This window comes from Haliaeetus albicilla, chromosome 26 (genome assembly GCF_947461875.1).
Source record: "Haliaeetus albicilla chromosome 26, bHalAlb1.1, whole genome shotgun sequence".
Classification (NCBI taxonomy): domain Eukaryota; kingdom Metazoa; phylum Chordata; class Aves; order Accipitriformes; family Accipitridae; genus Haliaeetus; species Haliaeetus albicilla.
In genome coordinates, this window is record NC_091508.1 from 18,591,161 (window position 1) to 18,618,537 (window position 27,377).

A 27,377-nucleotide genomic window follows, 5' to 3' on the forward strand; every position below is an offset into this window, starting at 1 on the left:
GGCCGGGGGCCAAGGGCAGCACTGGTGTCGGTGCCCTGGCTGGCGAGCTTACACCACAGAGCTGAGCTGGTCCTGCCTGTACAGGGAGCAGCCCAGAGGACACACAAACCCAAACAGTACTGGCAAAGCAGCTGCGGGCCAAAACACGTTCATGAAACTCTTCCTTCTATAAATTCAGAGGCTACACGCAGCAAGGACCCAGATTCCAATGGCACTTGCCTTTGGGAGTTTCTTTTATTCTCTGGGGCACGACACAAGAACGTCTCTCCAATTAGCATCAAGGGGCTGCACGGCACCACCGTGTTTTCCTCGTTTCAAACCCAGGGACTGGTGCAGGCGGGCAGCACTCCCTGGGCACCAACACGCTCCCATTGCCACGGCCAAAAACTGGGATTTGTCTTTACTCTCGCCCTCCCAAATGGACAAGGCCATCGTTCAGTTCTGGGGAAGATCGACCCTCCCTGCCTTCCGCACAGCCATCGCACGCTGAGGCAGCGCTTGAGCACCACAAACAAAATTGAAGCAGGTATTGAATGTTTTGCGCCCCAGGGTTGATTTTTTTAAAGGGCATCAGGTGCCAGTTACCGCTGAAGGCAACAGAAGTTGGTGCTTAAAATCCCTCTGAACGTTGGAGCCACAGGGAAGCATTTTGCCCAAGTGGGACCTGAAGCTCCGGCTGTGACTGGGGCAAGATGGGATGGAGGGATGAACCTGTGCTTGCAGAGATGGGAAGAACATACCTGGAAACCCCCTGGGTAAAGCCAACAACCTCATGGTGCAGAAGAACCTTGCAGTTAGCAGAGCATCCACGGTGTCAGGCCATGCAATGGCCCTGGACCCCCTGCCCCTTCCCTCCATGGCCCCCACGAGTGCTCCCACCCCAGCACCGGGTTCCCAGGGCACAGTCAGGGCAAGGTGACACCCATCGGAACAGGGACAGATGCAGCAAGGGACCGGAGAGATGGCAGGTTTGGAGGCTACAGCTGTATTAACAGCAGAGTTAGTTAAAAAAATTCATTTCCAGGCAGCGTGAAACTACATTTTGGAGGAAAGAGTTTCCAGCAAAGTCAAAAATTGAAACCTTTTCACTTGCAGTTGAGCAAAACACTGTTTTCAGGCCAATTAACCCATGGAAAAGAATTATTGCTGTAGTGGTATTGCTTCATTTAGAAAACAGAGCAACAAAATCTTTGGACTTTTTGGAATCTCTTCCTCCTCTTCCCCTCTAATTTGACCTAAATTTGTTTGACGAGTTCGCTGCAGACATTTGCCCGGCTCTCCCAGCAGACCCTGGAGCCAGCTAGGGCAGCCGGGGGCCAGGAATTCAGCCAGCAGCTCCTAATGGCATCTTCCCTCTCCTCATCCCGGTGTCCACAGCACCCGCTCGCCGGCCCCGCGCTGCCGCACTCTCAGTAAAAGCCTTTCACTCGCTTGTTGTCTGGGTCGAACGGGGACTTGGTGTGTGCTTGGGCAGGGTAAGTCACTCCCATCCGCTCCAGCTGGTAGCTGCCGCTCTTCACGAAATCCAGCGAGACCTGCAAGGCAGAGCCATGGTGAAACCCCTCTTAGGTGCTGCGATGCACTGGTGAGGCACCAGCTCCCTGCCGGCGTCCCAGCTCCATCACTGGGGCAAGCTCCCACACCACCCCGCAGATCTGCTTTCCGCAGAAAAACCCGGCTTTGCCATCCCAGAAGGATGCACAGAGAGGAGGAAACCAGATTTTTAAAAGTGCTCAGCTAAAAAAAAATAAAAAGAACGCAGCATTTATTGATTTTGGAGTTTTTGGTTTTTTCTGTGGATTTTTTCAGTGGCACTCAGTGCAAGGTGCACTTACTGCTAGGCTGTGGGAGCTCATTGCCAGAACAACCAGGCTGGATGGCACACCCCAACGGGGTCAGCCCTGGCTGCAGGAGGGGACCATGGTGGCAGCCAGGATGTCACCGCTTGGCACGACGAACGTGAGCTGTCCCCTCTGCCCGCAGGGCTCACCCAGAGCCAGGCAGTGCTGGCAGCTGAGACACCCCGGCACAGGGAAGGGCTGTGGGAAGTTGTCAGCGATTCAGCAACAAACAGAATTTTTGTTTCTCTGCTCTCCATCTCACCCCCTGTACCTCTTCTGCTCCTCTGACTCCCTAGTCCTGATGCTGCGGACACATCCCCATCCTGGATCCCCCTTCCCAGCCTGGGGAGCATCACACCGGGTCACTGAAGGGCCGTATCCATGGGATGGAAACTAAAGGGCCACGTGCAACATGGCAAGGCTCTGAGCAGCCGTGCTGGGCACCCCACTGCCAAGGAACTGCAAAGTGGGGGGGTCTGTGTGCCCTCCTCCAAGGTTTCGGGGTTGGTGTGGGGTCCGGGTCCAGCATCAAAGCCCTGATGGGGATGGTACGGGGCAGGATCTGTCCCCCGAGCGACCTCCCCTCCCTGCACAGCAAAGCTCCCGCCTCCTTCCGCAATTACTGCCCAAACCAAGTGGGAATTATCCCAGGGAGCGGTGAGATGAGGGCTGCACATTAACATCTGCTTAACAAGCGCTGCTTCCTGGCTGCAGCCAGCCGGAGCGGCCACGCAAAGGAGCTGGCAGAGCTGGGGACCCCACGGCGCGACCACCCGTACGCCGTGCCTTTCTCCACCGTTGCCATTTCGGCCCCCGCAAAGCCCAGCAGGCAGCTGCCTGCTGCCAGCCCTGCCGCACGCTGCGGTGGCAGAGCTTTCCCTGCAGCGGGTGTGCGAGCGGGGAAGAGCGGCACGACGGATGCACCCGGTGGGGATGCACTCAGTGCCACTTTGCCGCATCGGTGCCTCGCTGGAGGCAGGAGGGGACGGTCGTATGTGTGTCCCCCCCGCCGCCATCTCCATCCTGCTGCCTCCATCACGCTGCCTGGGGCAGGCGGGGGCGGCCGGGAGAGTGAGATGTAACAGGGAGGAGAGAGGGAGAATGGGAAAGGGGGAAAGGAAAGGAAGGTCTAGGGGGGGAATATTCACCGTGGGGAGAAAAGGTGGTCCACGGGGGCTGAGGGGACAACTGGAACACAGAGCCACTTGACTTGAGAGTCTTGTGCTGATGCGGGATTAAAAGCCAAGGCAAGCAAGAGAATGAAAGCACAAGCATATGTACTGCTCCTGGTTTGCAACAGGGAGGGTCCCGGGGGATGTCATCCACAGCCCTCTGTCCCCACCTGGGGTCCCTGGCATCTGCCTACAGCACGCTGCTTAATGAGGGCATCTGATTTACTATCCAGGAGTCTCCCAGGGTTAATTAAGAGCCTGCTGGGCTCCTATTGGCCATTGCTCCCTATAACATACGTTATTTCACTGCTGCAATTAAATACTCAGTTGCAATTAACATCGGAGGCAGTGCTTAAGCCGGAGAGCATCGCAGAGCAACAGCCGGTGAGACTGGCCTTGCTGCCAAGCCGCGGCATCCCTCACCCTCCAGCCTCCACCATGGGGGGGGCTGCCCCATCGTGCTCCCCAGACAAAAGCGGGTTTGCAATGAGCTTGTGCATACGGCTTCAAAACCAAACAAGCACTATGCTCCCCCCGCAAGCAAGCCCCCCACTGCGGGGAAGAAGGTGCAGCTGTCCCCGGGGGCTGGTGGTGGCAGGGGGGCTGTACTCACCGGACCCCCCGCAGGATCACGGATGTAGCCGTAGGCGATGGTTTTGTCGATGGCAAATCCAAAGTCTGCCCGACGGATGTGGCCGACCACCTTGCCGTCCCGCCAGACCGCCTCCAGGCCGAACATCGGCACTTTCCTGCAAGGCAAAGGCAGAGCTGCCATCAGCAAAGCCCCACATCAGGATCCCATGGGGCAGAGGGGTTTGGGGGGACCGGACCCCGGCTCTGCCCCGGAGCAGCCCACGTGCCAGGGCTCCTGCTGCCTACAGGTTCATTAAACTCCCCGCGCTGATCCCAGGTGCTGGCAAAGCCCCTCCAGCCCCACTTGAAAAACCTCCCGCTGTTCTGGGTGAAACAAGATAAACCCACTCCCTGTCACAGCATTTCCAGCTCCCATTAAACATCCAGCTGGGAATTTACGGTGGGATTTAAATTAGAGACGGAATTAGAGCATGGAAAACAGCTGAACCGGCTTGCAACTGAGCTCCGTGTGCATTCCCCAGGATGGGGATGGCTGAAGGTGCTTGTCCTGGGGCAGCCGCCGGCGTTGGGCGCTGAGCGGAGCCCAGCAGTGGTACTCACTCCTCGGTGGTGAAGCAGACGAGGCGGCGGAAGATGCCCTTGGCTTTCTGAGCCTCCACAGCCTCCCGGCCCAAGAAGGGGATGCCAGACTTGAGCTTGCAGGTAAAGGCCAAGCCTGCTTCTAGTGGAGTATCGTCGGGGCGCAGGTCTGCGTGCCAGTGCCTGTACCCTGCAGAGAGCAAACACGGGTCACCCAGCCTCTCCCTGCCATGCCAGCAAGCCCAGGGTGAGCAGCATGAGGAGACCAAGACGTCACCCATCCTTTTTGGACACCTCTGTTGCCCTCGATTCACTTGGCCCTGGACAAAGCACCCCCGAGAGAAGCCCATATTGGGGAAATCTCAGCAAGGAACACTGGGGCTGGTAGCATCTCTGCCAGTAGCTGCCAGACCTCCAGTCACACTAACCCACCCTCGAAGCTGGGAAAAACTTATTTGCCCTGCTCCCCTGGCCGGAGGCAAAGCAATGAGCGCTGCTGTAAGAAAAGCAAGAAACCTTTCTCGATGCTGAGGCTGTCGATGGCTCTGTAGCCAGCATTGGTAATGCCGTGCCGGGCACCCGCCTGCATCACCGCCTGGTAAACCTTCACGCAGTCCGCCTTGGGCACGTGCAGCTCCCAGCCCATCTCGCCGACGAACGACAATCTCATGGCACGGACCTGCAGAATGTAAGAAGCCAAACACCCCTGTGGACAGAGCTGGGCTATGCAGCATGAGAGAAGCCACAGAGCTGCCCATCGCCACGGCGGGAGGAAAGCCAGCTCACCCGGGAACCTTGTGCGAACGCCCTGCTTCGGTGGAAGGCATTTCTTTGCTCTCCCTAGTGCACAAAGCCAGGGTCAGACTGAATTTCTTGTTTCTGGACAGCCTAAGCTTGGCACCTCAAACCCACAGCCGTCCCCGGCTATCGGCAGTGCCCAGGAGGGATGGCCAGCGAGCCAAGGGGGCTGTGGCCAGCATCCTTTGGCCACCGATCTCATGGCTGTCCCACCAGCTGGGCTGGGGTTAGTCACGATGCTCCAGCTCCAGCCAGGCTTTTGTCTCCCTCTGCTGATCCCTCGATGCCAGAAGAAAGCCTGTGGGCACCCTCAGCCCTGCATCTCCCCAAATTAGCCCGTCTGATGGGGAAGCTGGTCCCCAGCAGGACTGTCCTGCTTCGGGGTACTTTGTGGTTGCTGTCCCCCAGGGATGTCCCCCACTTGGGATGGTGCTGCCATGGCAGAGGCACCCAAAGACCCCACGCTCCCGGGCAGGGGCTGAGCCCGGCATCCCAACCCGCACCCCACTCACCCCGAGGGGATGCTCAGGTTTCCCCCCAGCAGAGATTGTGCCCCAAAGCGTTACTCTCTGCTGCCAAATTAGCTCCACGCTGAACGCATGAAGCTCCAAAGAGGAACGAGCAGATCTGTACAGAGGACTCGGTGCTTCTCGGGGGGAGAAGCCTCATCCTCGGAGATATGCCTGCCTGCACTTCGGGGGGCACAGACCCCCCAGCCATGCTGGGACTGCCCTGCTCGTGTCCCCCCTGCTTCTTGCCCAGGCAGGCTTGCCTGCATCCTCCTCTTATCCCTACTGAAACAGTCTGTATCCCCAAAGCTCTCCAGGCCGGTTGGGACCACCGCAGCTCAGGCACCTTCCCTGGAGATGCAGCTCAGACTCAAGGGGTATTTCCCTCTGCTTCATCTCTTTGGATTTCTCTGCTTCCTCCCCCACAAAAACCCCTCCAGTTCATCCCTTCAGATGCACATCAACTGCAAATGCATACCTCGCTTTGGGAGAGAGATTAACTCAAGAGTTTCATGCGAGATCGTGATCTGCAGTCTTAATAAAGCAGTTTTCAGCTAGGAAGAGACTTCCAGGCTGGTTCTGCTGGCCAGGCACGCTCTGCAGCTTTGAGGCTGGCTTGCCCACGCTGGCTCTGGAGGTCGTTGGGGCAGAAGCTGCATCTTGCCATTTCTTAAGCTCTTACTACAACCAGGAGCTGGTCCCAGCTGTGCTCTCTAATCCCAGGTATAAACAACAACAGACAACACCAGCCGCTGCCCAAAACAGGCAGCAACAGGCAGAAGTACCAAAGGGGTGCCTGGGCTCTTGTCTGTGAGGACGGCCAGTGGGTGATGGCTGAGAACCCAAATCCATCCTTGCTTCCCCCAGCACCCTCCTGCTCTACTGGCACTGCAAAAATAATGTCCTCAAGCAGAGTTGAAGGCAGCTTTTAAGATGCCTTAACCTTTACAACAGAAGTGGAGAGGAGGAAGGAACGCCATAGGTATTGGTAATTTATTTTGAGCCTCCTCAAAAGAAGCTGTGCCGGGGAGCCATCCTTACTTCAGTCCCCACCACAGCCCCGCAGCGAAGCACAAAGGCTTTTCAAGGTGCACAGACACAAGGGGTGCAGAGAAGCTTTGTGCTCCACACAAAGGTGTCGGCTAATTAGGGAACAGCCAGAGATCAAGCTGCTGCAGCCAGTACCATCTTCATCACGGCAGGAGATGCTCTGGGGATTGACAGGCAACTTCCCGGCTCATTAACCCTGCCTGCGACTCAGTAGTCAGCGCTGCAGCTAAAGTGCACTTTACTTTCAGGAGCAAGTTACTCCTGGGAGGAACTCCCCCTCAAATCACCCCTGCTCCAGGGGAACGAGCATCCTGGCAAGAGCAGTGAGGCAGAGCAGTGCACCATAGAAAACAGGAATCCTGGAGAAAATTGGGGTGCCAGTCATTAGCTTTGCACAGGCAGGGGTTGGGGTTGCACCCATGCAAGCGTACCCCAGGCAGGGGGGCACATCCCGCCACGGAGGCCAAGGGGGATGTCAAGGGGTGGGCTCAGCTGCTCCTGCTGGATTTCTGCTGAATTCCCCTAGGAACAGGTTTTCCTGTTAGATTTCAACTGGAGCTATGAAACAACATCAATTCCTGGGTCTTTGAGCAGCAATTCAAAAGCATTTTAAGTATTCTAGAAAATGAAAACCTGAACTTCACCCTGTATCCAGCAGTGAAATTCAAAGGGGGACCTTTCTCTGCTGTTCAATACAATGAGAGTCGCTATATATAAACTCACAAACCAATCGGTAATTTCCAGAGTCATTAACTCTGCTGGAACTCTCCTTTCACTCTAGCTGATTTTGTTTAACTACTGAGTTAATGCATGAAAATCTCAGCGATAACTTTTTAAAGATGTTGGGTTCAGTTTAATCCCCCTGGAAGGTGATAGTATCAGCAAAGGCTTCAACCCGCTGTCCTGAGAAACCCTCCTACTCTAATTTCAGCGTGGGATGGAGTCCTCCGTGCTCATCGTGCAGTGGGAGCCTGAAGGAGACATCCCAAAGGATGGTGCTCCCCCCAGCCCAGAGCCCTTGCACACCCCTTGGGCAGGAAAGCTTTCTTCTGACAGTCAGGGCATTTACACCCAAAAGCAGCCACAAAATTTCTGCCAGCTATTTCTTCCACACAGGGCCCAATTATTTTTTATAAACTTGAAGTGAAATGCAAATAAACTAATCACGCTCTTCAAGACGGGAACATTTATACACCTTTCGTAGGGGATGAGTAGATTTTACAAGATATTATCACCTTGCCACAGGCATGACAGGGGAGGACTGGGGAGGGTTTAACTCACTGGTGGGGACTAAAATGCAACGTATTGGACAACCTGCAACATTGGATTGGCTTTTGGGTCCCCCATGCTGCTGTTTCCCCCCCAAGGGACGCTGGACATGCTGGGTTTTTGGCACCTGGAGCACAGGGCGCACTGATACTGATGGTTTGGAGGATTAATCCGAGTTGGACAAAATCTGTGACTGAGTTAAACCACCCTAAACCCTGGCTAGGCTCTTGCTCACAAATCAAGAAGCCTTAATTTGATTTAGCAGCAATCCCTTCAGCAGTCAGCTGCATTCGAATTAAAGCCACTTTAATTCTGAATGAAAAGTGGCTGCGCACGGCTTAACCCAATTTCACTAATATCCAGCCTGCCTCCAGCTCCCTGTTTTCCTGCTGCCTTTTACAAGATTTACTGCTGCACCTTCACTCCCTTTGTCTCCCATCAGACACCGGCCTGAGAACCAGAGCGAATGCTCGGCACGGTCCCTGCTGCCAGCCGGCTCCTCCAGGAGGGAGAGGGATGCCCTGGGACCACTGTCTGCCCAGATTCCCATTCCCATCCATGGAAAGGATGGGGTACAAATTCGACCTTCTCTTCCAAAGGGGTGTTTTTGCAACAGAAGGAATATTTCACATGGGGTAAACATCAATAAGAAACCAAGGCAGAGCTTCTCGGGTAAACCTTGCAAAAGCTACTCCCCGACACCAAAACTTGCCAGCAGCAGGTTTTCCCAGAATGTTTCTCTTTTGACACTTCATTGTCACCAACTCTTCTATTTAGGATGTTTCAAGCAGGCTAAATCAGCAGCTTCACACATGACAAAACTCCCCAAAGAACTGCCATCACCCCCTTCCCCCAGGGATAACTTCATACCATGTTCATCTCCGCTGGGCGAGGCGGGGGAGAGATTTAAGGTTCTTTTCTCGCTGCCCTGCACCAGGTGAGACAGAGGAGTCCAACTAAGCAGACAGCGCTGCGAAACCTCACAGCAAACCCCAGGGACTGATCCACTTCTTTGCAACACAGCCAGTGACACCAAACTGCTTTAGGCTGAGCCCTCCTCCCTCGACACCTCCGAGCGATGCCACGCAAGGCGTTAAAGCCATCGCCGCGGGTCCCGACAGAAGTGCCAGGCTGCCAACCTGGGCAAGTTGCATCTCCCACAGCTCGCTGAGGACCGTCGCACTCAGGACGGCAGGCACGTCCCTGCCCCGTGTTCTGCAGGCGGGCAGCGCAGGGAAAGCAAGCTCACCTCTGTCTGCAAAACACCCCACCGGCACTGCCTCCCCAGGCCATGCATCGTGGGGGCAGGAGCCGGCCAGCACCCCCCACCCATGACTCCCCACCAGGCACCCAAGCCGGGCAGCAGTGTTGCTTACCACCGGCACCCCGAAATGCTTCTCATCCCCTCGCTCCAACGGCAGAGGGGCTTAGCCCGAGGCGTTAGCACGGAGCATTACCATTTCTGTGCTTTTCTTGCATAACCGCTGACGCGAGCCCTGAAGTCTGGGCAAATGCAGGATGATCTGCGCTAGTACAGACAGCTTAAGGTTGTCAAACTTCTCCTGTGATCAAATATACTGGCTCCGCAGGCTGCCCAGCCCTTACCGCCAGTACTTGACATGCTTTACATTAAATTGTCCCTACGAGTAGGGCAAAAAGGAGGGGATCTAGAGTGTCAGAGAAATCTCTTTATCACCAGTGCTCACCCCTAATCTGTGGGAGGTGTCTCTTGTTCCTCCAACACCGCTGCAAAGCCGTAAGTCACCATGTCCCTTCCCCAAGCTCAGACTGGACTACGACACTGCCAGGCGGGCTGGGAGAGCAGGTTGGCACTTGGCAAGCAAACGGGGAGGAAAACACCCCAGGTTTTGGCCTTTTCCAACATAAAAAAACCTCCCAGCTGCCCATTGCAGCAACATGGAGGCAGGCGGAGGATGCTCAGCATCCTAGCAGAGGATGCTCGGCTGTGCAGGCTGGCGGGTGGTTGCCCCAGTGAACAGACCTCCCTGGGAAACTGGAGGGCTGGCCCCGTCCTACCGTGCATCCTGCGGCCGTGACGAGTTTGTGGGTGGAGAAGGGGAAAGCTTCATTGCTGAGGTCAGTGTCGAGCACTTCTTGGAGGACGACGCGGCTGTGGGGAAACAGCAAAGCGGCCGCGGTGAAAGGGATGTAGCTCGCCAGCCTGCTCTGAGGGTTATCACTAAAACTTGATTTCTCGTCTTGTTGGCAAGAAAGACTTGTCCCTCCAAGGGGGAGCTGACGTGGGTGATATGCCACGCTGTGAGAGCCTCAAAAGAAATTCCAATTCCCCAGCAAAGGGCATATTGCTCCAGCCAGACCATCGCCTGGTGCTGTGGGGCTCACACCTACCCCTGCCCGACACAGGGACCTGTCTCGCGTCCGAGGCAGCCCTCCATCCCTCCACGGTCAGGGTGCAAGGAGGGGACCGCGATGCTCTCCCCACACTCACCTCAGGGGGCCCTGAATGCTCATCATGCCCAGCTCCTCCGAGCAGTCAAGGAGTTTACACTGGAGCTTCATATCCTGCAGCACAGAGGTGATGTGCGACCAGTTGTGTTGAGCCACGGCCCCGCCGATAGCCAGGTAGTAGCCATCCCCTGGAAGACACCCCCCCGGCAGCCTTTCAGGCTCGAGAATGTTGGGCTGGGGGTGATGCCCAGCTCAGGTCGGGGCTGGTTTTGCTCTCCAGAGGCTGAGCTGCAGCCCTGAGCCTCTCCAGCTTGCATAGCCCAGGGGGACTGCCAAGAAAGTGAGGGGTTAAATAGTATTGGGGCAAGGGAGGGCTTTGGGGCTCTGCTAATATCCACGCTGCCTTTTGTGGGGCTCAGCACAGTGAAAACCAAATGACCATTAAAACCTGAAACAAGAAAAGGTAAAAAAAGCTGTTCAAGCCCTGGAGGTGCCTGTAAGCATCATGGGAAGAGAAAAAACTCTTTATCCCTTGAGACCAACAGCAAAAGCATCTGCTTTTTTGTCCCAGTACAGAGCGGATGCCAAAGCGCCAAGGGAGCCGGGAACTACAGGTGGGAGCAGGGAAGGCTGCAGCGACGGGGCCATAACCAGTGCAGGGACTGCACTGTATACGAGGAGGAATTTCATCCTGTCAGTAATCCTGGGTAGAAAAATCCCCAGGGATGGGGTTTGAGAGCTGATTAATATGTAATCAGTCTTTCCTCTGTCTTTTCTGCCGCTACAAAATTGCTCTCTGATAATCTGTCATAACGATAATAAGTGCAGCCACCTACTGTAATTGGAAAAATAGACTTTGCTGCGATTAAACTCCTCCATCGCCCGACAAACCCTGCAGCTCTGCCCTCCGCTTCCTCTCACCCTTCTGCCCCCCACGAACGCCCCAGACAAGAGGGATGCAGGATTCTCCCACGGTGAAGGAAGAGCTCGCTGGCACCCGATCACGCCGGGGCAAATGTGGCGAGATCACCCCCCCATTGCCCACCACCTTGGGCTGGTGCTGGGGGCTGCTCCGCTGCAGGGCTGGTCCCTTCCCAGCAGCGATTCTGAGGGTGACACTGAGTGGGGACAAGGCTCCGTGGGCACTGGCCACCCCAGTGCAAACCTCCCTTCTGGTGGCAGCTCTGGTGAACCGGGCACGGCGTTTGGCAGCGCTGCTGGAGACCAGCTCAGTGTCCTCCTCCTCCTCCTCCTCCTCTTCCTCCTTCTCCTCCGCTGCTGCCTAATGCCATTTCTGCCCTCTGGGCTGACTGCTCTGCTGCCTTTCAATTCCTTTTTATTGCAGCTGATAAGGACTTGGGGAGAGGGCAGAGCTGCCAGCCGGGGCTGGACAAACCCAATAATACGGATGAGCAGTGCAGGCCCCCGGGGACAAGGGGGATAATTGGGTTACAGGGACCGAGGGGCGGAGGTGGAAAAAGCCAGGTGGCTGCCATTAGGTAAATGCAATCACCCCCGCGCCTGCGGCACCCTGAGCGTGGCGGGGATGGAGGAGATGCTGGCGGGCCTCGGACCTAACCTGCTTCCACGGCTTCCCGGGATTGGGAGAGGTCTTTGTGTGCATTGTCACAGCTGAAAAAGGCAGCGGGAGAGACTGGGAGCTGAACTGCGGGAGGGTAAACCCACCCCAGTGTCCCCCCGCAGCCGCATGGTGGGTGCAGAAACGTGCCTGACTCCAGCATCCCCATGCTCAGGGCTTTTACCTTCGAAGGTGGGGGCCAGGGGGGAGGCTGGGTCCCCAGGACTGATCCGGCTGACGGTCAGGTCACTCTCCACGCCGCCCCGCTTATTCAGCATGCAGGTGTACACGGTCGAGCCTGGGGGAAGGAGACAGGCACTGCTGCCCATCAGCCAGCCCTGGCACAGAGCCCCGGCCCTGGCAGAGGGAGGTGGGTAGCAGGAAAATTTGTCCTCATCGTTACATCAGCTGTCACTGCCTGGGTATGCCCTGACAGACCCTGGATGTCCCAGCACCAGAAGGGGGAGAGGACCAATGCTTTTTCCCCTCCAGTTCTGCATGAGGAGCTGAAGCTGCCTCCCAGCCCCAGAGGAGGTGCCAGCTTCTCCCCATGCAAACCGCAGCTGGCGAGGGTTGTGCTTGATTCACTCCAGTACCCATCACATCTCCAGCTGTGAGCCACAGCTGGAGCCAGAGGACCAGACCCCCCCTTCGCTCACCCCCCCAGCTCAGACACATTTGCCCCTGTGTAAATGAGAGCAGAAGCCAGCCTCCGGTGAGGACAGGGAAAGCAGTCACTCTCCCACACTTCCCATACCCTCTGCAAAAGCAGCATTTAAAAGAAAAGCCAGTTCGGTTGTCCCCCCTGGTTTGTTTTGGTGTAAAATGTGATTTCCCAGGGCAGTGCTCAGCAGAGGCAGCGTGCGGCCGAAGCCAAGGGGACTGAGCCGGTACCTGGCGCTTTGCTCACATCGGCAGTAAACAGCCAGTTCGCCGCTTTTGTTGCTTCAGGTCCAACCAGGTAGAATTTCCCAAAATAAGACATGTCGAAGAGAGCCAGGGCATTTCTGCACATTAAGCATTCATTCTTGATCTACAATTAAAGCAGACGCACCGCTGAAGTTGAGCCATATTCTCACTCCACAAAGGGAGACACACATTAAAGCCATTTATGTAATGGGAAACACTATCAAGACACTCGCCTGGTGACTTTAAAGCCTGCAAGGCTTCAAACACTCCTGAAAAATCAGGTATTAAATGCAGCAAGTCTGACAGCCCTTTCTGTGTGCTCAATCCCATTCTTAATGTCACTAACACAGTGTTAATTATCAATAATAAGTTAAATTTTATGAAATTGGCTACTTCCCCCAAGCTGGTCTCAACTCTTTTATTTGGGAAAGCAGCAGTAAAATCCCTGTTGCCTCTCCACTGAGGTTTCTGAGCATGGGCCACGCATTTCTCTTAATCTTTTTGGATCATTTTCCCCAGTTTTGGGCAAAGCTTGCTGCTTCCCCTCCCTCTGAGCCTCACCAACTCCACCCAAAGCAGCAGCGTGGCACAGGCTCTGCTGCCTCTAACCCCTCCCGGGCTCCAGATGTACCCAGCGGTTTTGGCCCAAGGGAGGGCTGCACCCCTGCACTCACGATGTCATGGTGGGGGGGGAAGTCGAAGGTGTACTCGTCCCCCAGCAGCTGGTTGTAGGTGTAGTCCCTGTGGCGCTCCTGGCCGTATGCACCGTAGTAATCGTAATCCAGGACCTGGCAGGGGGAAGCGGGAAGATGGGGGCAGTGAGGAAGATGATGTGAGGCTGAAGCCAAGGGGCTGCTTTTCACCCTGTGCCAGGAGAGGAGCGGGTCCGTGAAGGACCTGGCTGTGGTGATGGGTCCCCATCCCGGCATCCCTGCCTGTGATGATGGGTCCCCACCCCAGCATCCCTATCCATGGTGATGGGTCCCCATCCTGGCATCCCTGCCCGTGGTGATGGGTCCCCATCCCAGCATCCCTGCCTGCGGTGATGGGTCCCCACCCCAGCATCCCTATCCATGGTGATGGGTCCCCATCCTGGCATCCCTGCCCGTGGTGATGGGTCCCCATCCCAGCATCCCTGCCTGCGGTGATGGGTCCCCACCCCAGCATCCCTATCCACGGTGATGGCTCCCCATCCTGGCATCCCTGCCTGCAGTGATGGGTCCCCTCCCTGGCATCCCTGCCCGTGGTGATGGGTCCCCTTCCCAGCATCTCTACCCATGGTGATGGGTCCCCACCCTGGCATCCCTGCCCGCTGCATATAGAATTGAGATCAGTGCCTGTCGTTTGGGGGCATTGGAGGCAGACGCTGCCTGTTGCAGAGGGACAAGCGGACAGACACACACAACAGCACACACAGATCTCCCTCTTACCGCTGTTATAGGGAATTAAAGCCCAACAGCTTTTATGGACCCGTTTTGGGGACATGCAACTGCCTGCGGCATATCGGACATCCTGCACACGCAGGATGCATCCTAGATGTGCTGGACACAGCTGGTACCCTCCGGGCTGAATGTCCCCCGAAACGTGTGCCGTGCTTACCGGGGCTGCTCCCCTGGGGCTGAACCAGCCGGGCCTCTCCCAGCCATGCCGCTCCTGGAAAACACAGCCCTGTTGCAGCAGCTCCTATGCAAGAGAAGCCGGAGAAATGGGAACAAATGGTTAAAAAAAAGCCTTTTCACTGCTTTTGGAGCAGCACCCAGGCTGCCCTCCTCGAGTGCATGCTCAAGACCTGACTTGTGACCCCTTGGCTTTGGCTATCAGTAGCCAAAATCAGCTCTGCGGTTTGTCTTTTAAAACAGTGGCAAACCCCAGCTGCCTGCAAATTGCCTGACATTTTTGTCCCCCCAAGAAAGGTATTTGCCTCAAAGGCAGCTGACAGGCAGGAGTCCGGCAGCCCAGCTGTGCACCCTACCAATGCTTGTGCGAGGGTGCACGAATTACTGACTGAGAGATGCTAAACCCAGAGCGCAACACTCCCCCCGATGTTTACAAGATTAATTATATAATGATGTTTAAGATTTATATAGCAAGCTTCTCATTCCTCCTCTGTGCTCTCAGGAAAATCTCTCTGCACACAATTAATTAGGGATCCATTAAGATATTTTTGTTTGGTGCCTTTGTTCAGAAAAGAATAGATTTTGTTGAACATTTCAGAAATGATTCAGTGCCTATTTATAAAACACAGCAAATGTTCTGGAGCTGCATGTATAAATACCAGGCTGTCAGTCAAATGGGCATCGCTTATTAGACATGCTATTAAAAAATAAATTGCATCCTCGGTGACAGAAAACAACTAAGCTGTCAACCAAACACCGGGGGACGGTGGGGAGGGATGTCTGTTTTACTGCTTAAGCCTCCGCTCTCCATCGGAAGAGGAATAGTGTGATATGAATTAGCGATGAGCAGAAATGGGCTCGAGAAACGTGGCTGCTCCTTGCTGGGGCTGGGACTGGCAGCGATGGGGGGGGACGAGGCACCAGCCCCAGGTCACCCCCAGCATCTTGGGAGCGGTGGGTGATTTTGGGGGCTCTGAGCTGCAGTTGCTGCAATGCTGCTGATGCAGCAAACCACTGGAAACTGGGTTGTGGGTTTTTTTTTGAAGTGCTGCATCTTGAAAGTGTTCACCTACGGAGATTTGTGCAAGGAAGCAGCTGGCAAAGGTGGGAGCAGGGAAAGAGCCCTGGCTGGCAGCTCCAGGGAGCAAAACCAGCAGGGACTGAGTGGGTGCCAGCAAAACCGCCTCCGCGGAGGCACAGCTGCTCCCCACTCTTCCCACATCCCTCCTCGTGCCCCGGTCTCGCTCTGCATCGCGAGACGCCGTTTTGGGGAGGAGAAGCTGCTGCTGAGCTGCAAGCAGGAGGCAGGAGATCCCTGTGAGTGTCCAGCATCCCGCAGCCCTTGCGACTGCCCCTGAGCCTGACTGGCAGTGAATGAAATAAGCCACCGAGCCCTCTCCACTTTTCCTTTGCCTAGCGACCATCACCGGGCTCTTAAGCCACATCTGCTAATTTAAATATTAGAGGAACGCTTGGCACCTCTACCATTAAACTGTCCACAGCCCCAGCACCCTCGCAGCGTGCACCCGGGGAGCAGCACACTGTTTTGGGGAGCCACGCAGCTGCGGCCGCTCCTTGCCACCTCTTTTTTGCTGCAAGGATGCTGCGAGGGTCTTCCCATCGCTCCTCGCAGGGCAGCCCGGGTCGGGGTGCGCATCCTCACCTCGTGCAGGGGGTCCTTCCTCACGTTGCGCCCCGCCAGCGGCTCGTCGTGGGGGAAGACGACGGAGTAATTCTTGGCGTAGGACTCGTGGCTCCGCTCCCGGATCCAACGGTTGTTGTCTGTGAGGGATTGGTGAAACCTCCTGGAAGGCAGGGAGAGGGCAGCATCCAGATAAGCCCACCAGCTCACTGGGTGCCTCCTGCCTCGGGCTTGGCCCTCTCAGGCAGACCCAGATGTGGATGCAGCTGCTGTGGTGTAAAATTGCTATTCCTGCACCAGTTTCACGGGTAGGAGAGCAGAGGAACCAAGCAGGGCTTGGTGCTGGCCATGCCATGGAGCTGCCCAGCGGAGCCGGGCGCTCGCCGCAGCCCCCACCGAGCTCCCCAGCCCTGCTCCAGGCACAGGTACCCCAGAGCAACTGGGAGCAGGATACGGCCCTGCTGGGGGGGGTGGGAAATAGAAAAAGAGGAGAATTGAGGTTAATTTTGCTTTGCTTCAGCATGGGGTCGGCCTCAGAACATGCCTCACGCACTGCCTGGGTTTAAACGCAGCCCTGACGAAGGAAAGAGCCCTGGACATTCCTTACGTTTTTCATCCAATTCTCCCTAGGCTGAAAGACAAATAAAACCTGAAGCATTTTAAATTTCTTTGACATATTTTCATCTTTCAAACTGAAAAGCTCCTTGAAGGAATGTGCCAGCTCAGCAGACGCTCAGGTTATTATTACCAGAGAGCGATAACTCACGGAGAGCAGCCCCAGGTGCCGGTGGCACCTTTCCCGTCCTCCGGCTTCGGCAGGCAGGGGAGCACGGCTCTCCGAATTACCACCAGCTCCTCTCCAGCCCAAAGCCCCCAGGTCTGGAGAAAGGGAGGCAGGCAGCAGGTGAAAGGCAAGACAAAATATCATCCATAGGGCCTTTTAAAACAATACTTTAAGTTTCTCTCCCGCTGCTTGGGTGCAGAGGAGAGGCAGGGCACCGGGGCTGAGCCCTGCAGCAGCGCAAGCGATGCAAGTGATGCTCCCCAAAAAGCAGCCGTGGGCTCGCTGTGAGGGTGGCTGCCTCTTCTGCGGGCAGGGGACAGGCAGCGGGTGACACATGGCATGTTGCTGGCACCCCTGTCTGCCCTGTCGGCCCCAGCCCCTTCGCCGACGCGCTGAATTTTTGACAGCGGCGAGAGGAGCAACAGCTGCCAGATGAAATATTTACAAGCGAGTGTTTTGAGAGGATAAATATTTAAATGTGTGGAAAAGGGAGTTATTTCAAGAGGAGCTTAGTAATCGCCACCAAAAGAAAAAAAGAACGTGACTGACGCCAGCTCGACGACGGGGCAGACGGGATACGGGGGATGCTCGGGTAATCCAGATGCGAGGGCTGGAAAGCCCCCGGCCACTGTCTGAGCGGGGCTGGGGTCCCGCGGCACAGGTCAGCTCCACAACGGCTGCGGTTGTGCCAACCCGCCTGTCTGACGGTGCAGCGGAGCCTGTCCAGCCCGGGGATGTCTCCTTCCTGGGCTTGGCCCATCGCTGGCCCGGCTGGTGGAGGAAGGCTGATGGAGGCATCTCCTGCTGACCTCTGCAGGCACCAGCACCGACTCCCCTCTCCTCCCAGCGCGAGTCAACGGGGTTCTTACCAGCTTTGCCACTAAAGCAACATGATCTTAAAAGCTTTGTCCCTGACAAGGTGGTTGCTGTCGCTAGCAGCCCTATAAGAAAGCCCAAACCCAATCAAATATAATCAAGCAAGTCAAAAGCAATTACAGAGCCAACATCTGCACAGTCAAAGCTCCCCGGCCCGTGTTGTGCAGCAGAGGAGGAGGAAAGCTAATCTTTCTCCTGTTGAAATCATCACCCCGATTATTAACTTAGAGGATTAGGCACGGCACTAATTGAACAACAACAAAACCCAAACGTAATTACCCTGTCCTTTCCCATCGCTGCAATCTCCTCGTGTCTGATGGAAGCTGTTTGCGTAGAAGTGGGATGAGGCAAATGAGATAAACCCCACGTGTAAATTCATTAAAGCCATCGAGCATAATTGATTTCAGCTCCACGGAGGGACACAGGCTGTGGCACAGACGCTGCCCAGACACCCGCTCCCAACGTCAGCATCCATCCCTGCCTCGGAACCCGTCCCCAAGGAGCACCCAAGGACGAGGGGTATCAGCAAAGGATATCAGCGGGGACCCGGGGCAGCCGGGGTGACTTGCCTGATGTCGTAGCCGTACATGTCCTTCTCCGGCCGCCCGTGGATGATCCAGTGAGCCAGCTCCCTCCCGCAGCCACCTCCCAGCATCATCCCTGGGGGAAGAGGCGAGGACCCAGATGAGGCCAGGAGGCCAAGCGCGGCTGTGGGTGCCGGGCTCTGCCTGGGATACGATGCCCGCGTTGGGATGCCCGAGGGGTGATCCTTTCATGTCTCTCTTACCAGCACTGTTGAAGCCACAGCCGAGGAAGAAGCCTCGGACCTCTGGGGCTTCCCCCATGAGCGGCTTGTGGTCGGCTGTGAACGACTCTGCAAGACAGAGAGAGGGATGTGCCAGCGAGGCCAGGATAGGCGTTTTGGGGACACATCACAAACTTTAAGAGCAGGGTTCCTACAGCTTCCCGTGCTGGCCTTGGCCTGCTCCTGCTCCCAGAGAGGTCGATGGGGCCAGAATTGGACCAACACTGAGTACTTCCCAGCATCTCAGCTCGGGCATCCCCTACCTGCACCTCTCCAACAGCACCCAGGCAGCAGAAGCCAAAGGGACGGCTGCCCTGGTACTGGGATGCCCAGCATCACACAGGTGCCTTGTGCAGGCTCCTGAAGCAAATATACATACATATATATACATATATTGGCTTCAGAAGCTTGCATGCGTATACACATATGCAGACGCACACATGTATATGCTCGGTAACTGTGCGCTCCGCAGCCCCGGGCAGCTCAGCAGCGCTTTGCTGCACGCCCGTACTGCGTGGGGAGGACCTCAGTGTTGGGGTTTAGACTGAAAATTTGTGAAGCAGAATGAATCCCCAACCAGAAGGTGCACGAGGTGCTGCAGTGGCTGAAGCAGCCTCTTGCTTTCTCCCAGTCCCCCAGCCAAGGGGGCTGCACTGACCTGTTTGTTGCCTCTTCAACACCTGGGCCATATTTCATTATGATGACTATATTTCACCTTCATCGATTTCTGCTGGGAATTTTCATGAATTTCAGCTACTTTATTCCACTGAGGGATTGCTGCTGATGCTGCCCAAGGCTCCTGTGCTAATGCTGTCTCATGCTGCCAGCTCCTGCTCCCCACAGGGCTATCAACCACAGCCCCTGTGCAAATCCCTGCTAGGGAGGACAGAGCAAAACAATCCTGACAGAGGTGTGCAGTTCTCCTCCCTGTTTTATGGTGGTTCATCCATCCGTGTGTGAAAGGAGAGAGGGAAGACAGAGTTCGATCTGGTCCTTCCCCCACCCAGCAATGCCCAGCTTGTTTCCCAAGAGCAGAGCCAGAAGAATATTTCCACGTTTCACCAAAGCAGCTTCTCACACGCCAAGATCCCCATACTGATACGCCAGGCTACAAATTCACTGAATGAATGCAGCAGCACCCAAATTACCTGCCCTTCACCAGCAGTGCACGCCAGCCCCGCTGACTTTGCCCTGGGACGGATGCTGAGCGCTCCCACGGGACCTTGGCTCGCTCGGCTGCAGGGTTGGATTAGCAGCTGGAGGAGAAACAGCCTAAACCACCCCGATTTGGTCTGCTTTCATCCCCTGTGCCCGAAGCACAGCGCGGTAACTGTTCTGGTGGTGAAATATTTACCGCGCAGCAGAAAGGACAAGTGTTTGCTATTTGCTTCGGCCCAGTGTGACTCAGCTGTCGCAAGCAAACCAGCTGCTGGTTTAAATCAAGAAGTAGAAAAGGAGGAGCGCTGACCCTTTGGAAATTACATTACTGTACTACAAATACTAGACATTGATCTATAAGGAGTCAGCTCCCCACCAGAGGCCACCAGCTCTGCTTACACCACAGTTTAATTAAACCCGCCGTACCCAGGACCAAGGCCTCCACCTTGTATGTGTCATGTTTTATCTGCTGCGGGGCAGATGTGCCCTACTTTCCCCTTGTACAGCAGCACCGCTCCCTCCCCAGGAGGGTTTCCCTTTAAGTGCTACAGCAAAAAAGGATTTTTTTAAATTTTTTTTTTAGCATACGGTGGATTTCAAGGCCAAACCAAGCGTGCAGGGTTCAGGTTCGATGGCTGGCATCACTTCCATCTGCTGCAGCGATGCTATGGCCTTTAACTCCACACCAGACAGCCTGGGGTGTAAATCTGGGTAAACCTAACGTCATCGGCCCAGAAGCAGGTAGTAAAAATAATAACATAAGATAACACTGAGTAAAACAATGGCCACTGCTTGGAAGAAATCTGCCCCTTAATTCCCCAGTCCGGTGGCCACAACATCGGCCGTAAATCTGCGCTAGCCATCCCCAGTTTGGACCAAGACAATAAGCTCCCCAGCTATTTCTCCACCTAGGCTAAGCCTGGGATGCCACCCCTTGGAAGATGACACCATTGCAACCAGACCACAGCCACTTTCTCTGCATTCAGAGAGGTTTTTCTTCTCCCCAGGACATGAAGTTTCCCCTTGCCTCTGGCAAGATCCTTGGAGGAACACAGCCGTCACACTACCACTGCAGCCACGTTACCTGGCCCACAGACGGTGGATTTAATGCCTGTTTTCTCCAGCACCGGTACTCTGTTAATGGCACCTTCAATGTGTTGCATGAAAACATCCCAGTCCAGATCAAAGAGGCCAAAAGCAAATTTTTCAGATACCTAAAGGTGGGAAATGGGAATCAGGACGCAAAATAGAGTACAGCTGATGGAGTAAGAACTTCTCAGTTCTAGCAGCCTTGGAGACTGTAGAAAACAGATGCTGCTTTGCAGACTCTGGTTTCTTTGGGTTTTCATGAACAGCCCAGCCAAGCCAAAGGTCTGGGGCAGAACCCGAATTAAGACACCTGCGCCAGGATAAAGGGATGATGCAGCAGGGCAGGGACCGCACAGTGTCCTCTAAATCCCCGCAGCCCAGCCTTTTCATCCCATTGCTGTTGCCTCTGCATCTTCTATCTAGGCCACAGAGAGACCCAAAGGGAAGACGCTGTCCTGTGCTTTCCCCACCAGCCGTGCGGAGGTTGGTACCCGCAGGAGCCGGGGGCTGAGGCACTCACGCCTGCGCCCACCCCTCCGAGGTGGGTTCCCTGGAAACCTGCCTCGTTCCCCCCTGGAAAACCTCCCGGCACCGCTCACCTCCTCCCAGAAGATGGGGTTTGACTCATATCCACCCACGGAAAGGGCATCGCCTTGGAGACGGAGATATACCGAGGCATCGTGATCGCGAACGTTCGGCATGTTCTGCAAAATGGGGAGGGGGAGCGGAGGGGTGAGAGAGGGATGAGAGCTGCGGGGAGACCCCCACGCTGCTCTGGCGAGGCTGAGCAGGATGAGCTGAGGGTCTGGGGCACAGGGTCGGCACCGGCAGCCACGACCCGCCGAAGACGGGAGCAGCGGTGGCTCCGTGGATGTTCCCCCAGCCCTGAAATTCGGGTACCCGCGTGCCCAGGCACCCAAGCTGGAAGCCAAGCCTTGCACAAATCCTGCCTAATTAGCAGCTGGCGAACTCCAGCGCTGTGGGCAGGAGCCGTTGGTGTGGGTGCATTTGCAGAGGCGCGAGGGCAGCAGCACCTCGGCTGTTCCTCCGCGGCACAGGCAGCACCGAGGATGCTCGGGGGGAGCGGGAGCAGCCGCTGCGGTCGATCCCGGCTTGGAAAGCATCGTTCCTCTGCCACCCACCTCCGCAGGAGGATGCAGCAGCACAACACGCGGGCAGCAGCGTGCAAAGAATGAGGGATTTGTTCTTGTGAATAACGGATAGAGAAACGTTTAGATAGCGCGGAAGTATTGGTGTAGGGCCTACTGCATTTCACGTTGACGGATGGAATTAAGTGGACTGAATGGGAGGCACAGGGGTCTGCAAGCTGCAGACTCTTCTCTGAAAGATCTCCTTCTCACCGTGTTTGTATGCCACAGCAGAATTACTGGGATATAAGTGTAATCATTGACACCAGCGCTTTCTAAAACGAGGCATCTCAGACTGAAAAATCAGACACAGACTGTGTCAGCAGGATGGAAACTAAATAATGTGTCACCCTCAAAGCCCTGGCGCCTGAGTGAATGAAGTCTCCCTCGACTCCTAAACAACTCTCTGTAGCCGGACGGCAGAAACAGATTTCTTGGGAAAGTTTAGAAATGCTTGGAGAGCTACACCTCTGCCTGCCGGGGATTGGGGCTTGTTCGGGAAGTGTTTGGCATCTTTATTAACGCTGCTATCAGACACCAAACACACCAGAGACCCTATAATAATTCTACCAAGACCAAAACAAAAAAAAAAAATCCTGCTAGTCATAACATTGTTAAATATTAAATATGACTCTGTTAAAGGTAGTCTGATAGTCCTGCTAGGAAGAGAAGCTGCTGGATGTGCACTTCCCCGGGTGCAGAGCCTGACCTGGCAGCACAGGCTTGCACTGAAGGCAGGAATGTGGGGGGGGCTCCTGCACTCTGGGGGTCCCAGGGGGTCTTTCCCATCTCACCCTGCTGCGTGCAGGGGGGCAGGAGGCAGCGCTGTCCTCCAGAGCAGAGGAACCGATCCGCAGCCGCGCGGGACCGACCTGAATGCCCTCGATGCGCTCCGTCACCACGTAGGCGTGATGCATCCCCACCAGCGGGACGTGCACGCCGGCCAGCCGGCCCAGGGCTCGCGCCCACACGCCTGCGGAGAGAGCGGCCCCACGCTGAGCACCAATCCATCCTCCAGAGACCTGCGGTGGTCTTGGGGTGACAGCCAGACGGAGGGAAACGAGGACCGATGTAGACCCTCCGGCTCACGGGATGCAAAGCCACCCCCTGCCCTGCGGCCACAGCCCCGGTCCCCCACCTTCCCCGCCGTGCTTTGTGCCCCGTACCCGCGCAGTTCACCACGCAGGGAGTCTGGATGGTCCCGTGGGCAGTCTCGACCGCGTACACCCTCTTCACCCCAAAATCATCAGCTCTGACCTGGATGCCGGTGACCGGGCAGTTCTCGATGATCTGGCGACAGAGGAAGGGCAGCAGAGTCACGCAGGGTCGCAAGGGCGGTGGGACGACCCGGCTCGCCTGACACCCACCCCCCAAATCTGGGAAAGGTGAATCTAAGCAGCGGTCTGGCACTGGCCATGTCCCTTTCCCAACAGCTATTGCTGTTACTGCTGATAACAACATACCCCTCCTCAGCTGCAGAGTTAACCCGCTGCTCTGGGCACCCACAGCTGCAGGGGGTGTTTATTATTTACACGCACGTGAGCTAAGCAACGCACCAGGGATGGGCTGGTAGTCCCTGCCTTGAGGAGTGGATTGTGTTACTTGACCCCAAAAACCTCTGCTCTGCCAAGGAACCTGCCTTGGGCACTGCTTCGTCTTGCTCCTAAAGGTCTTTTTTTCATCCTGTATATTCCCTGGATCTCACGGTTTCTGCCAGCTTTGCTGCTGTGACCCAAGCAGCTATCAAAGCTGAAGAGGACAACACCCTTCTTGGGCAAAGACCTGATGCTGCAGGACCAGCTCTGCTCTGGTGGGAAAGAAGGAGCTGGGGAAGGCAGAGGATGAAATCTCCTCCCAGGGTCAATAGGCGGTAATTAGTAATTACTAATTAGGAACTACCATAGCGCCTCTGGCAGTTGCTGCTCTGGCAAGAGTTGAGCAGGTACCAGCTGGATCCATGGTGCCGTCCTTGGGGACGTACAGCGTGCCGTACAGGTCATCGATGTTCATCAGCGGGTACAGGTCCTTGGTCTGCGACGGGGTCAGGACGTAGGACTCCACGCCGTACACCTTCCCCAGCTGCCAACCGGACAAGAAAACCGGGAGGTCAAGCAGGTAACAAAAGCTTTGCTCATCACTTGCTGCTGGAGGAGGAGGAGACCCCCAGGATGCATTTATCTCCCAGATGAGGCAACTGCTGCCCCAAGGCAAGCCCTAAATCCAGCGTGGGGTGGGACGGTCTGAACAGATTTCAGGGAATATGGTCCTGTATTTGCAAGCAAGCTGCCTGTGCAGCTGCAAAAAGGATGCTACCGCTATCTGAAAGGGCAAAAATCCATGGCTGGATTTAACCTTGCCTACTTTGCCAGCCTTTTTTCCTGATTTCAGCAGCCTTACAGAAGCCAGAAAGCTGCCCTGGAAGCCCACCCCAGGCCGCTCACAGCTCTCCGGGTGGGAAGGCACGGCCGTTCGGAGACCTGGGGTCTCCTCAACCCTGGGACCCCCATCCCTGCTCCCGTGGGCAGAAGATAAATGCCACCTCCTACAGCCCACCCGGCCAGGGGGGGACACACCGAGGGGCTTCACCCTACCGACATGAGCCTCTTGTACTCATCGAGACGTTGCTTGTTGGAAGCGATGAAGAGCCCTCCGTTCTCCACCCAGCCCGTGTGCAGCCCCGTCTCCGCCGGCAGCTCCCGGCTGACCACGTCCCGCGTGTGCGCCAGCAGTTCCACTTCCACGTCGCTGGGACGAAGCTGCCACAGCAGACCTGGGGTGGAGGACACGCACGCAACACAGAGCCCACGGGTGGGACAGGGGATTCCAACCCCCCCATCGCAGGATGCAGAGAGGGCCCCCCCGCCATCCCACTCGTGGCCTGGGTCACCCTGCCAGGGTTCTTGCTCCATCTCGTGGAGATGTGGGAGCCCTACAAATCATCGGTTTCTATTTTCCTCGGGCATTAAATGAATGGGAAAAAAAGAGTTTCTGGAGCAGACAAACCCAAAAGAGACAAAACCCCCCAAAAGCTTATTGAATTAACATCTTCCAGCTCCTCCCTCCCTGTTAAAGAAAACTGGCTTAAAGAAGGATAAAAGGTGTGGAAATAAAGTGTTTAGTTTTCCCATGAGCATATAAAACTTCAAAAAAAAAAAAGGAAAAAAGAACATTTTGGGGACGTTTTCCTAACAAAAAGCTACGCCAGAAGGAAAAGCAGAACCCCCAAAATTCTCCACATTTAAAGCCCAAACTCTCCGACCCATCCAGAGCCAGCCTGCGCGACGGATCCCCTCCACGGACAACAGCTCATCTCAAACCGTGGGCATCCCCGTGCCCGCCACCCCCACCCCAGGGACCACCCGCGCTGCGCCCACCGCCTCACCGGCTGTGTGCCAAGTGGTCCCTGAGGTCAAGCGGTCCCTCTCCAGCAGCACCACGCTGGTGACACCCTGCTTGGCCAGGTGGTAGGTGGTCTGGCACCCCAGGCTACCCCCTCCGACCACCACCACCTCGGCCGAGGGTGGTGGGGGCCGGCTGGGCTCCCCGCTCCCGGAGCCTTCCTCCTTCAGCGTCTTCTGGTACGGGACGCTTTTCTTCGTCGTGGGACCCGTCGCGCTGCTGAAGGGTCGGGGGCTTCTCCAGGGGGGTGGCAGGAGGCGGGGGGCGGCCGCCCGCAAGGCGCTGCTCACGTAGGACATCTCTACCTGCAAATCCCAAAACCGCTTCGCTGGCACGGCTAGGGGACCCCCGGCCAGCCTGGCCGCTCCCCACCATTTCGGTCTCACCACGTCTCAGGGTGCTGAGCAGCTCGTGGGTGCTGGAGTGAGACCCGGGGCATGTCCCTGAGTGGGCTGCTGGGACCCCCTTCCAGCAGGGAAACGGGACGGCCGTTGCATGCGTGTGCACTCCTAAAGACCCTTCAGAGGGGCCCCACTTCAAAAAGGGGCTTGGAAATGCACGGGGCAACGCCTGTGCTCGCTCATGCCTGCAGAAACCACTTTTTTTTTTTTTTTCCCCCCTTGTATTCAAGAACTGTTTGGCCACAACGAAGGCACAAGGTTTGCTCCCTATCAAAAGAGGGCAGTGCAATGGCTGCGGGTGCGGGACGGGGACAGATCCTGCCTGCAGACACCCCAGCCCCTGTACCCTGGGCTCCCGGCCAGGGACACGGCTCAGGGTTTGCTCCGGACTCATATTTTTGGGTGCACAAGGAAGGGTGCAGCAGGGTCTCCTGGGCAAGCAACACCCCTTCCCACACTAGCCACGGGCCGTGGCGGGGGACAGCCCCGGAGCTCACCCCACCGAAATCCCCCCGCTCACTTCTATGCGGCCTTCAAATCCCCCGCTGTCCCCCCACAGCCCAGCAAAGCTGCAAACCTCCCGCTCGGGAAATCCCGCGACACCCGCAAGAGTTTCTCGGACAGCCCACGGCAGGTTCCCACCGCCCGCAGCCGAGACTCCACTCACCGGCGAGGTTCGCTCCGGGCTGGCTTATCCCAGCCGTGACGGCCGTGGGGCCCCTGCCTTCCTCCGATGCTCTCCTCCTCCTCCTCCTCTTCCGTGCACCGCCACCGTCCCTTCGGCCCCTGCTGCAAAAAACATTAACCAGTGCCGGAGGCGAGCCGAGCCAGCCCAGGCAGCCGGGAAATAGGGGCTTACCTCCTTCTTACCCCTTCTTGTGGTTCTGCTGGTCCCCAGCTAAGAAGAAAAGTCGAGCAGAGCAGAGAAATTCAAAACAGGGAGCAAAACGCCGCTTTTCTCCCCAGCTCGGTGCCCGGCAGAGAACAAACAGCCCAGCTGGGGCCAGCGGGACTCGCAGCCTCTCAGGCTCGCTCGGCGGCTGGCTGGAGCCGTCAGCTGGATGCCAGAAAGCAAACACGGCGAGGAAAGGCACCATCTGACCCTCCTGCCGGAGTTCCCAGCAGTTAGATTTTAAGAGCAGAATTACAAAAAAATTTACACATTTCCCAAGAGCTCAAAGCGAAGGTGGGAACACCAAAAAATTTAATTTAGAGGGGGTAGGAAAAGGAACGTTTGATTTAGATCTCCCACCTCGAAGGTTTATTGTTCCTCCTGCCCAGGACTCACCCCTGAAATTAGGGCCTGTTTGGGCAGGATACGCAGGTGGGGCAAGTTTTTTAAAGGTGGCTCTGAAGGGCCCGATTGAGATATCGCAGAGAACCCGGGCTTTGGCTGGCGGTTGGCGTGGTCAGGGTCTGAGCAGCATCGTGGTCCCTGCAGTGCGTCCTGAGCAGCATCACCCACCCATGGCCCCACGGAGCCCTGAGCAGCCCAGGGACAGGGTTTTGGGGGGCTTTTAAGCATTCAATGGCAGCATCACCCTGGGAAGTGCCCCCCGCTGCTCCTCATCACCCCATGCCTCTGTTCTTGCATGCTGAACACACCATGGTACCCAGCCTGCATCCAAATTCCCCCAGTTTGGGAAGAGTTTGGATAGAAGTGGAGGGGTTCACTTGTTCCAGCATTAGCCCCTGTGTCAGGCAGCATTTCTCCCAAAGATAAAATCAG

The 27,377-nt window shown here is 56.2% G+C and overlaps 1 protein-coding gene across 2 annotated transcripts; it reads right to left on the bottom strand.

Annotated features, from left to right (window-relative positions):
• Positions 1–203: 203 nt before the first annotated feature.
• On the bottom strand, positions 204–27,375 carry SARDH (sarcosine dehydrogenase). Of its 2 annotated transcripts, none has more exons than XM_069770945.1 (22): positions 26,519–27,375; positions 26,312–26,437; positions 25,231–25,548; positions 24,440–24,618; positions 23,748–23,927; positions 23,015–23,138; positions 22,721–22,821; positions 21,300–21,404; positions 20,696–20,825; positions 18,436–18,522; positions 18,218–18,308; positions 16,010–16,151; positions 14,330–14,413; positions 13,405–13,518; positions 12,716–12,854; positions 12,006–12,119; positions 10,283–10,430; positions 9,850–9,943; positions 4,703–4,865; positions 4,208–4,376; positions 3,627–3,762; positions 204–1,535 (listed from the first exon to the last, which is right to left on the bottom strand). In XM_069770945.1, the coding sequence occupies exons 3-22, from the start codon at positions 25,544–25,546 to the stop codon at positions 1,410–1,412; spliced, it is 2,742 nt and encodes a 913-aa protein (XP_069627046.1). In that variant the 5' UTR covers positions 25,547–25,548; positions 26,312–26,437; positions 26,519–27,375; the 3' UTR covers positions 204–1,409. The 2 variants fall into 2 exon arrangements, with proteins under 2 accessions (XP_069627046.1, XP_069627045.1); XM_069770944.1 differs by having other exon boundaries at positions 25,231–25,552; positions 26,316–26,437; positions 26,519–27,374.
• Between the last annotated feature and the right edge of the window lie 2 nt (positions 27,376–27,377).